The sequence below is a fragment of the Equus asinus genome, chromosome 4, assembly GCF_041296235.1.
Source record: "Equus asinus isolate D_3611 breed Donkey chromosome 4, EquAss-T2T_v2, whole genome shotgun sequence".
Lineage (NCBI taxonomy): Eukaryota > Metazoa > Chordata > Mammalia > Perissodactyla > Equidae > Equus > Equus asinus.
The window spans coordinates 44,098,617-44,112,036 of NC_091793.1; the positions used below are offsets into that span (position 1 = coordinate 44,098,617).

Genomic DNA, 13,420 nt, shown 5'->3' on the forward strand with positions numbered 1-13,420 from the left:
GGAGCTTTAAAGGTATACTCCAACACACCATGAGTCCCACAGTAAAGGCTGGGAGACTTATCTGTTCAAGGAATTTAAGGAAATCTATGCCCAATCATTAGCTGACCACTAAGTTAACCAAGCAGAGACTTCAAGGGTGGTAAACAACAAACAATAAGGCTTTACAGAATTAGTCCAAGAAAGTCACTAAATAGAGAAAAAGCAACAATAACAACCAGCAACAACAACAATCTCTGTGAAGGTAGGGGGGATCTGATTTCCAGAGCTGCCATATTCTATTATTTAAAATGGCTAGTTTTCAACAAAAGATAACAAGACATGCAAAGGAACAGGAAAGAATGACCCATACACAATGGAAAAAGAGCAGTCAATAGAAACCATCCCTGAAGAAGCCTAGACATTGGATTTATTAGACAAAGATTTTAATAAGCTTTTATAAATATGTTCAGAGAACTAAAGGAAACTACATCCAAAGAATTAAAGGAAAGTAAGAGAACAACGTCTCATCAAACAGAGAATATCAACAAACAGATAAGAATTATAAAAAAAAGAACCAAATAGAAACTCTGGAGTTGAAAAGTGCAATAACTGAAATTAAAAAAATTCACTAGAGGGGCTCAAAAGTAGATTCAAGGGGGCAGAAGAAAGAATTAGCAAACTAGACAATAGGTCAATAGAGATATCCAGTTTGAGAAACAGGAAAGAAAAAGAATAAAGAAAAATGAAGAGACACGCAGAGGCTGCAGGGACACCATCAAATATACCCACACATGCATAATAGGAGTCCCAGAAGGAGAGGAGAGGTGGAAAGGGCAGAAAGAATATTTGAAGAAATAATGGCTGAAAATGCCCCCAATTTGATTAAAAAAATTAATCTGCACATCCAAGAAGCTCATCAAACTCCGAGTAGGATGAACTCAGAGAGATGCATCCTAGGCACATCATGATAAAATGGACAAAGGACAAAGACAAAGAGGGACTCTTGAAAGCAGCAAGAGAGAAGCAACTCACTACATAAAAGGGATCCTCAGTAAAATCAACAGTTGACTTATCCTCAGAAACCATGGAGGCCAGAAGGCAATAGGATGACATCTTCAAAGTGCTAAAAGAAAAAGACTGTCAACCGAAAATCCCATCTGCAGCAAAAATACCCTCGAAGAACAAAGGAGAAATTAAATCATTCCCAAATGAACCAAAACTGAAAGAACTGTTAGCACATTGCCCTTCAAAAACACTAAAAGCTGTCCTTCAGGCTGAAATGAAAGAACACTAGACGGTAACTTAAATCTTCATGAAGACGTAAGGAGCACTGATAAAGGTAAACAAAGGGTTTTTTTGTTTTTGAAATGTATTTTTGTTTTTAATGCTTTTCTTCCCCTATCTGATTTAAAAGACAACTGCATAAAGCAGTAATTATAAAAATATATTGGCAGGCTTATAATGTATAAATATGTAATTTGTAGGACAATAATAGCACAGATAAGCGGGTAGGGAGCAAAGCTATATTGCAGCAAAGTTTTTCTATACTATTGGTATTAAGTTGGTATTAATCTGAACTAGAATGTCTTGAGCGAAAATGTCCATTGTAATCCTCAAGGCAACCACTGAGAAAATAACTAAGAATATACGGTAAAGAAACAATGAGGGATTGAACTGGCATACCAGACGATAGCCATTTAACACAAAAGAAAGCAGCAAAGGAGTAGAGGAGCAAAAAAAAAAGGCATTAATCAAGACATATAGGAGCACAAGTGGCAAAAGAACAAACAGATGAGGGCTGGCCCCGTGGCCGAGTGGTTAAGTTCGCGCGCTCTGCTGCAGGCGTCCCAGTGTTTCGTTGGTTCGAGTCCTGGGCGCGGACATGGCACTGCTCATCAAACCACGCTGAGGCAGCGTCCCACATACCACAACTGGAAGAACCCACAACGAGAAATATACAACTATGTACTGGGGGGCTTTGGGGAGAAAAAGGAAAAAAATAAAACCTTTAAAAAAAAAAAAAAAGAACAAACAGATGAATTGGACTTAATCAAATTTTAAAATGAGTGTCAAAAGACGCTATCAAAAAAGCGAAAAGAAAGCACATAGAATGGGAGAAAATCTTTACAAGTCATAAAACTAATTAGGGTCTAACATCCGAAATATACAAAGGCCTCTTACAACTCAATAATTAATAACACAAATGTCCCAATTAAAAAACGGGCAAAGGATTTGAATAGACATTTCTCCAAAGTAGATATACAAATGACAAATAAGTGCATGAAAAGATGCTCATCATTAGTCATTAGGGAAATATAAATCAAAACCACAAAGAGATACCACTTCACACCCACTAGGACAGCTAAAATAGAAAAGACAGGCAATAGCAAATGTTGATGAGGACACGGAGAAACTGGAACCTTCTTACATTGCTCGTAGGATTGTAAAATGGTATAGCCACGTTGGAAAATAGTTTGGTAGTTCCTCAAAAAGTTAAACATAGAGTTACCATATGACTCATTGATTCTACTCCTAGACATATGCCCAAGAGAACTGAGAACATATGTTCACACAAAAAATTATACATGAATTTTCATAGAAGCATTATTTATAATAGCCAAAATGTGGAAACAAACTGAATGCACGTCAACTGAGGAATGGATAAACAAAATGTGGTGTGGCGACACAATGGAACATTATTTGGCCTGGAAAAGGAGTGGAGTGATAAATATACTCTGCAACATGGATGAACCTTGAACACATTATGCTAAGTGAAAGAAGCCAGGTGCAAAAGGCCACATGTTATATAATTCCATTTATATGAAATGTCTAGAGTAGACAAGTCCATAGAGACAGAAAGTAAACTAGTGGTTGTCAGGGGCTGGGGGCTGGGGGAGGAGAGCAGAGAATGATGGCCAATGGATACAGGGTTTCTTTTTGGGGTGATATAAACGTTTCATAATCAGATGGGGTGATGATTGCACAACTGTGAATATAGTAACAACAGCTAAATTGTACATTTTAAAAGGGTGAATTTTATGGTATCTGAATTATATCTCAATAAAACTGTTATTTTAAAAAGGTTATAAATGTAAAAACAAACGGATGAAAGGCACAGAATCTTTCTGTAGTATATGGACCTTAATGATGCAGGTTTTAAACACCATGGAAAAGCTTACATAATCCACCACTAGCTCTGCTTCTCGATCTTCTCCTCTCAGTTTCCTCACGACTTTTTGGATGAAGTCTTCGAACTTGGTGGCCATATAGACATCTTCACTCTGTAACTGAAGCCCACCACATTTCTGTCTGATCTCTTCCACCAGCCTTAAAGTAAGAACCAGCTCATGTTACTTACATTTTCTAAAGGGTTGAGGGGAACGGTATGATTACATTTGTCAAGTTGCTTTGAAATAAGACTTATGTCACATGCCTATATACATCCTATGATAATAGAGAAATTGATAAGACTGGGAGGAAAAAAATTAAAAACCTGTTTAGAAGAACAGTGGCAATTTTTTCTGTTTTTAACTTTATACATGACTAAAAATAAAAGAAATCAAGGGAAAAACATTTTAATTACTTGCAAGCAAGATAATAAGGGGCACATAAAATTCCTTTCCTTTCAAATGTACTCAAAGAATAAGAAATAAAGGAAATTTCCTGACTGTAAAGATTATGAGAAACAAAAGTCATATTGTAGAATATTTTCTCTAGATCATGTATAAGAATAAAACAAACATTTGTTTGTATGACATGGTTAATATAGGTACTAATTAGAATCAGCCAATAAGTCAACATAATTTTTGGAGTCTTTTCCAATCCTTTGATTTTTTACTGTTGATTTTTCAAATTACAGCTGTTATTTGACATTTCCTGAATAGCACTGATGTACTAGATACAGCATAGAAAGCCTACCACAGTTGTCGTTCAGTCATTTATTCTCTGAAAGAGATAAGGTGCCTTGGTAGTTCAAGATAATAGCATTAGATGCTTATGGTAAGTCATACAGTCCAACAGGAAATGGGTAATTCCTGTAGGAATATCTAGCTAGCAAAAAAAATCACATTAAAACTACAGTATTGGGGGCTAGCCCCGTGGCCAAGTGGTTAAGTCTGCAAGCTCTGCTTCAGTGGCCCAGGGTTTTGTTGGTTCGGATCCTGGGCACGGACATGGCACCGCTCATTAGCCCATGCTGAGGTGGCATCCCACATGCCACCACTAGAAGGACCCACAATTAAAAATACACAACTATGTACTGGAGGACTTTGGGGAGAAGGAAAAATAAAATCTTTTAAAAGTACAGTATTGACATCCTTAGTTGAGCAAATTAGAAGTTTCTAGGAACTCGTGAATCATAGCTAAGAAATGTGTAATTTGAGGAACCAACACTCTTGACTTCTGACAATGATATTTGCTCTTGAAATGATCATTTTTGATTACTGGAATAAAAAAGCTTCATGAGGGGCCGGCCTGGTGGTGTAGTGGTTAAGTTCACACACTCTGTTTGGCAGCTCAGGGCTCGTAGGTTCAGATCCTGGGCCTGGATCTACAAACCGCTCATTAAGCCATGCTGTGGAGGCATCCCACATACAAAATAGAAGATGATTGGTGCAGATGTTAGCTCAGGGACAATCTTCCTCACCAAAAAGAAAAAAAAAGCTCCATGAATGAAGGGACTTTGTCTTGCTCATGACTATATCCCCCATGTAAAAAACTGTTCCTGACATGTAGTCAGTGTTCAACAAATTTTGTTAAATAAATGAGTGAATAATAAATAAACAGAATATTCACCCAGAACACTTGCTTTGTTGAAAAGGAGGATTATGTCAAGCGGAGTAAGATTCTTCACCTTGTTTAATTAGTGAATGGCCATAGTGTGGCCCTCAAAGAAAAAACACCTCTGCAAGACTCTCCAGTATTAGGATCCTGGTACACTCTTTGTGCCATGGTGGGGTGAGGGAGGTTCAGGACTTTCAACTTGCTGTGACCTTCTGTAGAGAAATTCTGACTATAGGGTGTGCAAGTATCCTGATAATTCTCATTCTAGATATATCATCCTGGGTAATTTGGGAGGACAAGAAAAAAGGATTTGGGGGAAGTGTAATCAGTGTCAGGTATCTTTCTGGATCAGACTATATAGGAAATTCCTGATTAACATTCTCACTCAGAGCTCCCCAATTCCAATGTCATATTGGAGGAAAATCAACTAAGAAATATAAAGACAAAGTTTTAAAAGAAACAAACAAGTAGAAGGGCTGGTTTTCTAGGTAGATAGTAAATATGAAAACAACCCCTAGGGGGCCAGCCCAGTGGTGTGGCGGTTAAGTTCGTATGCTCCGCTTTGGCGGCTCAGGGTTCGCCTCTTCGGATCCTGGGTGTGGACCTACCCAGTGCTTATCAGCCATGCTGTGGCAGGCGTCCCACATATAAAGTAGAAGAAGATGGGCACAGATGTTAGCTCAGGGCCAATCTTCCTCAGCAAAAAAAGGAGGATTGGCAGCAGATGTTAGCTCAGGGCTAATCTTCCTCAAAAAAAACTCCTAGCTAGCAACAAAGAGAAGGGAACAAATATATGAGTTTGACCATGGAAACTAACAAACCAAAAATGATGAAGAAAAGAGAAATAGAGTAGATGGTTAGGACAGAGGGATAACGTCCAGAAGAAAGGATTTGGATTTGACTGTCAAAGCCAAAGTCAAAATCCCTGGTGGAGGGGTGTGGGTCAACAGGGGGTGGTTTTACCTGACAACATCCATTGAGCTTGCTCCAGATTTAAAGAAGTCTGTTGAGTCTTCAATAACAGGGACGTTGCTTAAAATTCCAGCCCAGATGACCTACATGAGGGAAACTTTTATGAGGGAAGCGCCATGTAGACACTGTGGCAGAGACGAGCTAGCTCCTCAGCAAACCTCTCTTCCTCATCTTGGATACATGGCTTGAGGACGCTTCTTAGCATCTCTTCAAGTTAGACGCAGCCGTGTGACTGACTTCCGTCAATCAATATGAGTGTAAGTGACCTGCACTCCCAGTGTTGGCCCATGAAACACCTTCCTCATACCATTCTCCATGCTCTTGTGCCCTTGTTGGCTGTCTGGTGTGACCAGTGTGACCTTGAAGATAGCAGAGCTTGGGTCCCTAAATGACTCCACCCCTCATCCTCATGTTCCAGCTTCACCCTTAACCCCTAGACCCACCTAGAACTGCCTTGCATAATTTATGTGAGTGAGAACTAAATCTGCATATATATTTTGGGGTTGATTTCCTATCGTAGCTAATTAAAAAAAGAGGAAATAAAGTTCCATCCCCACAGGACTGATGGTACCAGTTACAAAAATGCCTGAGTTTTCCAAGGTAAGAGGAATAAAAAGGACATAAAATGTTCACCTTAATGGTCTCTGCCACCTTCACCTCCTCGGCTGTAAGTTCCAGCACTGATGTCTCTCCCCCTGAGAAGTACTGAGAGGCAGGAATCATTTTTCCATCTTCAAGCTGCAGATTTCTTACCATCAGCTACAAAATAGCAACAAAACAAGCAGAAGAATTGAGGATTAGGACAATTCAAAAGCGAGGTTGGTGGGGGGAGAAGTCTCATATATATTACATGGGTATAAGGACCAGCTTATTTGGAAAATACAAAAACATGGATTAAATCACCATCATGTGTAAAAGAACTGAAATGACATATTAATAAAGGCAGCAAAAGGGAAAGTTAAGCCTAGGGGTAGATACATCTCAAAATAGGTGATAAGGGGCTGGCCCCGTGGCCGAGTGGTTAAGTTCGCGCGCTCCACTGCAGGCGGCCCAGTGTTTTGTTGGTTCGAATCCTGGGCGTGGACATGGCCCTGCTCATCAGACCACGCTGAGGCAGCGTCCCACATGCCACAACTAGAAGAACCCACAACGAAGAATACACAACTATGTACCGGGGGGCTTTGGGGAGAAAAAGGAAAAAAATAAAATCTTAAAAAAAAAAAATAGGTGATAAGCCCCTGAAAAATTGACATTTGGATGTAGGTGTTTGGACTAAAACCTACCATATCTACTCTTACTACAACGACTGCCATTATTTGCACACTTACTCTGTGCTCAACACTTACGCACAGGGCACCGGGCTAAATGTGTATGTATGTGCTGAAATATCTTATTTAATCTCATAAATCCTGGTGGAGGCAGGTGCACTGTTATCCCCATTTTAATGATGAGGAAATGGAGGCTCAATGAGGTTAAGTAATTTGCCCAATGCCACACAGCTAGTGAGAAACAGAGCTAGGGTCAGAACCCAGAACTAGCTGGACTCAGAAGCCTACAATCTCAACAGCTGATGTACCTCGAGAGCTACCAGAAAGTAGCTGTAAGTGGTAAATTCCATTTTTGCTTTCTTCATTGGGAAGTTGCCCAAGGGCCCACTGAGGCCCAGAGCCCATACTCCCAAGTACAGGCCATGTGGGTGGGCAGCTGCCTCAGGAAGCAAAGGCAATGAGCCTCTGAAGATGGCCATATACATCTCACTCGATCCTCCCAGACTCTGGCCGTGGGAAGGCAGACAGACAGGATTACTCTCCCTGTTTTACAGACAAGGAAACTGAGGCTCAGAAGGGAGAAGCATCCTGCCCCAGAGCAGCAAGAGGCAGAGCGGGGATTCACATCCTCTTTCCCGACTAAACCCCAAACTCTGTCTACTGTACGGCAAGCAGACGGCGCAGGTCCTTGGGGTCCATCCTGAGGAGCCTTGTTCTCATCAAGGCACAGAGAGCCAGCTCATTCCCAGAGAGAAATGGGGCACAGACATCTCGTGCCTCCCACATCCCAATGCAAAGCCAGATTACCTTGTGAAAGCTATGCCCTTAATAACTTGGGTTATCGAAGGAAACCAAAAAGTTACTTTATAGATGACCATCTCGAACACTCACTGCTTTTCCATCGTTACCAAAAAGAACAAGTCCATTTTTGGTAACAAGACCAGGCTTCTTGGCACCTTTAATTTCCAGCGGTTCTCCAGGAGGCACGGAGCCGTTCAGTAGTGATGAGCCATAGAAAGTGACCATCTAATAAAGAGATCAAAGCCAGATGGGGAAATGAGGACGGCTGTCCACAGGGTGTGTGTGAGCAGCACTCCCTGCAGGAAAGCCGAAGTTGGGATGATCCCTTATGGTAAAACTGGGACACCCCAACGTGAGAGACGATACCAAGCATCTGTAGAAATGACACAAAGCAAGAGAGGGTCTGTGAACGTGTGACTGAAGAGTTTAAAAAAATGCCCCACATCGGGTGACATGAATATACGTTTATCGTTTATTCACATTGACACAAAGGGGAATGAGATCAAAAGCTCTGCCGGACTTTGCAGCCTGAAGGTGGGGTTTGTGGAGGAGGTTGGTGGGTCCGAGAGGGCAGATGCAGAGCAGGAAACAGACATTACAATGCAAAGCGATACACGATGGGAAGTACAGGGTGCTGTGGGGGTCAGTTCCTGGAAACAGACCGGCCCCAGACTGTAACCAAGAGAGCTGCACACCAATTGATTTGGTATTATAATTATTATTATAATTCTATGACTATTAGCTATCATTTATTGAGCACTATGAGAGTCAACATTTATTTACTTATTCTATGCTAAGGACACAGGACTTAAATAAATTAACATGTATTAACTCATTTAATCTTCCCAATAGCCCACAACCTATAAAGGGGGTCCTATTATTAGTCTCATTTTACAGTGAGGAAACCAAGGCACCCAATAGTTCAGTCACCTGCCCAAGGTTACATAGCAAATAGTGGCAGAGCCGGAATTTTAATGGGAACATTCTGGCTTCAGATCCCACACTCTTAACCACTGCACTAAACGTCCCCCCTTGGTCCTTCATCAATCCCACATATTTTTATTGGCACCTAACATGCACTGAGAACCCTGCTTAAGTGCTGAGATTATCAAGACAATAACACGAAGCCCTTGCCCCCAAGGGGTTCATAGTCTACTGGGGAAAGAGGGATGGATAAAGAGGCATTTACAATATATAATATGCTATGCCAGAGGTAGGCAGGGTGTTGGAATAGAGAGAAGGGACACCCAACCCTGTCAGACTGGGTGTGTGAGGTCAGAAACCTTCCTAGAAGAGGTGAAACCCAAGAATCTGATTTGATTTGGGATTCCCCAGGGATTAGAAGGCCCGCCTTCCCTGCCTCATCTCGCCCCATGCCTCTCACACCTGCTGCTCACACCTGAGGCTCCACTTGATTGAACTCTCTGCGAGTCCTGACTGCGTGATACACTCTGTCTCCGGGTCTTCGGCTCTGTCTCATTCTCCACCTGTTGACCTCTTCTCAAAGAGCAAAGCGGTCAGCTTTTCTAGGAGGCCTTTCCCAACACACCTGAGCCTGGGCCTCAAGGATAGCATTTGTCTTACTGTATTACGAGTGTTTATTCACTTTTCTGCTTTCTCCATAAAACTGCAGCCTCCCTGAGAGTGGAGGCTGTGCCTAGTGTTGGCTTCACAGCAAACGCTCGATCCATGCTAAGTAAAGAGGAGGATGTTTTCTTTTAGGGCGTCACCTATACCTAGAATCACAGGCCCTCCTCATGCCCAAGGGAAGAACCAGAGGAAGCCTAGACTTACATATAATACCTTTTACAAACATGACATGAAAAAAAAAAATTGGTCCCTACAACATACCTGTCCATTTATCTCTGTCCAAGCTCCAGGCACTTTATCATGACCTCGGATCCAGTTGTGTAAAACTTCAGCAGACTGATCCCAAGAAATCTAGAAACACACGAAGCACAGGCTGAACTTCCTAACGCTGCGAGTCTCAAAGGCAACAGAAGATTTCTCTCCATCAGTGGCAGAGGTGGGGAGGGGTGGGGCAGGCTGGCTCGGAGACCTACTTTTGGTGAGGAGATGGTACGTTGGGAAGTACTTAAAGGTAGCAGGCCATGAACTTTGAGATGCATCATTGAGTCAATATAGATACCTCAGCATTTTCCTTCTTCTGGATACCTTCGTATGTTGCCCCTTCTTCTGGCTGGGGAATACGAGGAGCTTTGCCATCAGCTATGAGTTGGACAGCTTCCACCTAAAGCCAAAAATGTTACCAGTGTTACAGCCCAATGGTCAATGATGGCATGGTCTGTTTAACTGAAGTTTCTGTTTAACAGAATTACATCATATAATCTGTCCAGAGAGTGAGACTTTGATAATAACTGCCATTTCTTTAGATCCATCTATGTGCCAGGTGGTGTGGTAGCTACTGGTTGTAAAATGTCCCTTGCAACATCACAGCAATCTGCAAGGTGGATATGATGATTCTTATCTTACAGATGAGGAAACTGAGGCTTAGAAAAGTTAAACAACTAGCTCAAATCACCGAGAGTTTGTAGGCGTCAGAAGCAGAATCCACATCCAGGTCTATCCACTGCTGATGTCAAGCCTGTACTCTTAAAAATGATCTCCTTGTTTGTTTAAACAAATTTCAACCTCACCATGGTAACTCAGTGGAAAGCTCAGGAATATATTGTAAAAGTCATTGTGGGTTATTGCTGCTCATCATGATGATTCTAGAAAGTGATCCGTGGTCATATTTAAGGAATTCAACTTGCTTTCTAGTTTAGGACACCTGGAATAAAAAAATGCCAAAATCTATCCACGAGTTTGATTGTCTTTGGGATGTGTCCTGCGGTCCCTTCCGTGTCACATTTATGTTTGCCTTGAGTTGAGAGCCTGTCTCCTTCACTGGAGGCCTAGGTGAGCTCAAGTTCTGAGTTTTCTCTCTCAGTATTCACTGCTGACCAACCTCCCGGAGATGGAGGAAGCCACGTGGGAACAGGGTCAATTCCACCCACTTCTGGCTATAATATCATCAGGTACAGGATCCGGGCTTGAGCAAATGCCCCTGAACACACAAAGTACTATTTTGATTGTAATTATCACTGTGAGCACGAATTGTGTGCCACATTTACACAAATGTCATTTAATTGTCACAATAACCCTATAAATCAGGCAGTATTATCCACATTTTATAGATGAGGGAACCAAGGCTAAAGAGGCTAAGTGACTTACCATCGTCACACAACAAAGTGGTAGAATGAGACCTTTGGTGACACCAAAGCACTACCCTCTTAATCATTGCATGACACAAAGCACTGCTCTCCTCCCTCCCCGATCAATGGCCACTGCCCTATAGCATCTGACTGCCCATCTCTGTGTTGCTACTTCCACCATATCAAACTCTGGAAAACATTCAATGACACTGAAATGATCTTTCAAGATTTTTACAGCGAATATATTTTTACTTTGTAGTGTGCATGCTTTGAGCTTTTCATCCAGAGCACATCTGAATAAATAACACAATGCCAGATTTCACCCTGTTACCTAGACTGATTTCAAATACTTTTGAAGGAAGTTCAAACGACATAGGAAAATTCCTTAAGATTCTATACACTTCTTTATGATTAGTCATTAGAAACAGGGGTGGAGATTCAATATTTGGTAGAATAAATAACAGTTGGATGGCTACTTCATCCATTTGATCACTGCTCTCAGGAGAACAAGTCAGCTTCGTAGACTAAGAAATCTTAAAGTTCAGATTTCCACCCTAAATATACCATCCTATTGGTAAATGCAAAATCTGATTTTGTTTTTCTGCTTTATGTTTTTCATAAGAACTCATATGAGCAAATTCTTAATAAAAGAAAAATATTTCCAAATCTTAAAAGTTTACTAAATTCTTCTTGATGGCATAAATATACTGACCATGGCCTTGATTCCTTCAGGAAAAAGAAATCGATTATAAAGTGCATCCACTGTATCATTGGGCTCGACATCACATGACCTCTGAAGAAGGATGGGTCCCGTGTCTAAACCATCGTCAGCCCAGAAAACAGAAAACCCAGCTTTCTTATCTCCCATAATTAGAGTCCTGTGAAAAGAGGAGTTTCAACTTAAAAGGTTGGTTAACTGTATCATAAAGTGACGAATTAGGGATACTTAAGCACAAGGTAGTTACCATGGAAAGTAGACAGTGAATGAAGCCACCATGAGAAATTAACAGTAGAGCTGGGAGATGTCAGCGCTCGTAAAAAGTGCTACTTAATGGTACTGCTATTTTACACATCCTCATTTCTGCAGTCTTTCTCGTTAACAGACACTAATGATTTAAAGTCTACTCAAAAAGGCTTTAGAGTGCATCATTACTACCACTCACTGACTCCCAGGTATTGGCTTTTTACTACAGCATCAAGTAATTTTGCCCACCCGGGTCCAATTCCTACACGGTAGTTGGCCCTGTATTAGGCAGAATTAGATAATGGAAGATAAAACGGAGGAAACTCAATGCAATGTGAAGAGGGGAACTGATTATTAATTTAGGTCATGTAATTCAGGTATAAGCATCACTTAGAGGTACAATTAGCTCGAGATTATCTACGTAAATTATGGTAAAATATGGCTGGTTAATTCAACTATTTGTATTTTGTTCTCCATAAAGCTTAGCCTATGAAAATGCTGGCCCTACAGGAGCTTATAATACATTCAATAAGCTGGATCTGTGGACAAATACAAATTAAAGCATATCAGAGAACAGGCTAATACAGACAGTATGAAGTGGTGGGTCAGCCATGCTCATGATCTAAATCATCTTTACTTCTCTGAGCTACTAACTGAGCAAGACCTAAATCAATCAACCAATCACTCTTTTCAGAAATATTGAAGAATTAGTTGGCATTTTGTTATCAAGAGCCTTGAAAAAATTCACATACTTTGACCCAATGGTTCGGCATGTGGAAGTAATGTGAAATGAGAAAAAATACAAGTTTAAGTACAAAGATATCTACGACAGTATTATTTACTAAAGCAAAAAAGAAATCAATTCATGTAATCAGACTTTTAAATACAATGAAATTTTTTCATTACATTTGAACTAAGAGTAGATTTTCTGTGTATTCAGAAACTTGACACTGAGAGACAATCAGGGAGATGTGCAGGTGAAGCAGAGAAGCGAGAGAAAGGGGCTGGCCCTGTGGCGCAGCGGTTAAGTTCACACGTTCTGCTTTAGCAGCCTGGGGTTCACTGGTTTGGATCCTGGGTGCAGACCTACAGACCACTTATCAAGCCATGCTGTGGTAGGCATCCCACATATAAAGCAGAGGAAGATGGGCATGGATGTTAGCTCAGGGCCAGTCTTCCTCAGCAAAAAGAGGAGGATTGGCAGCAGATGTTAGCTCAGAGCTAATCTTCTTCATTAAAAAAAAAAAAAGAAGGGAGAGAAGGCTCAAAAGGCCCACCTCAACCCACACATAGTGTACCTATGATGGGTACCTACAAGTACCAGGCATTGTTCTTGATACCAGGAAATACGGCAATAAAAATGTTAGAGCACAGTGCCTTCTTCCCTGAAGAAAGTTGAATGGGAGAAGACAGACAATGAAGATCATTTCAGGAAATTC

At 41.1% G+C, this 13,420-nt stretch overlaps 1 protein-coding gene across 2 annotated transcripts in view; it reads right to left on the minus strand.

Annotated features, from left to right (window-relative positions):
* ALDH1L2 (aldehyde dehydrogenase 1 family member L2) overlaps positions 1-13,420 on the minus strand; it is a 56,201-nt gene that overhangs the window by 29,739 nt on the left and 13,042 nt on the right. For both annotated transcript variants that reach the window (XM_014865809.3, XM_070507191.1), the window contains 7 exons: positions 11,730-11,895; positions 9,952-10,053; positions 9,654-9,743; positions 7,893-8,027; positions 6,367-6,492; positions 5,725-5,816; positions 3,159-3,306 (listed from right to left, as the gene is read on the minus strand). In XM_014865809.3, the coding sequence (XP_014721295.2) occupies positions 3,159-3,306; positions 5,725-5,816; positions 6,367-6,492; positions 7,893-8,027; positions 9,654-9,743; positions 9,952-10,053; positions 11,730-11,895 (859 nt within the window). The remainder of the gene's footprint in view (positions 1-3,158; positions 3,307-5,724; positions 5,817-6,366; positions 6,493-7,892; positions 8,028-9,653; positions 9,744-9,951; positions 10,054-11,729; positions 11,896-13,420) is intronic.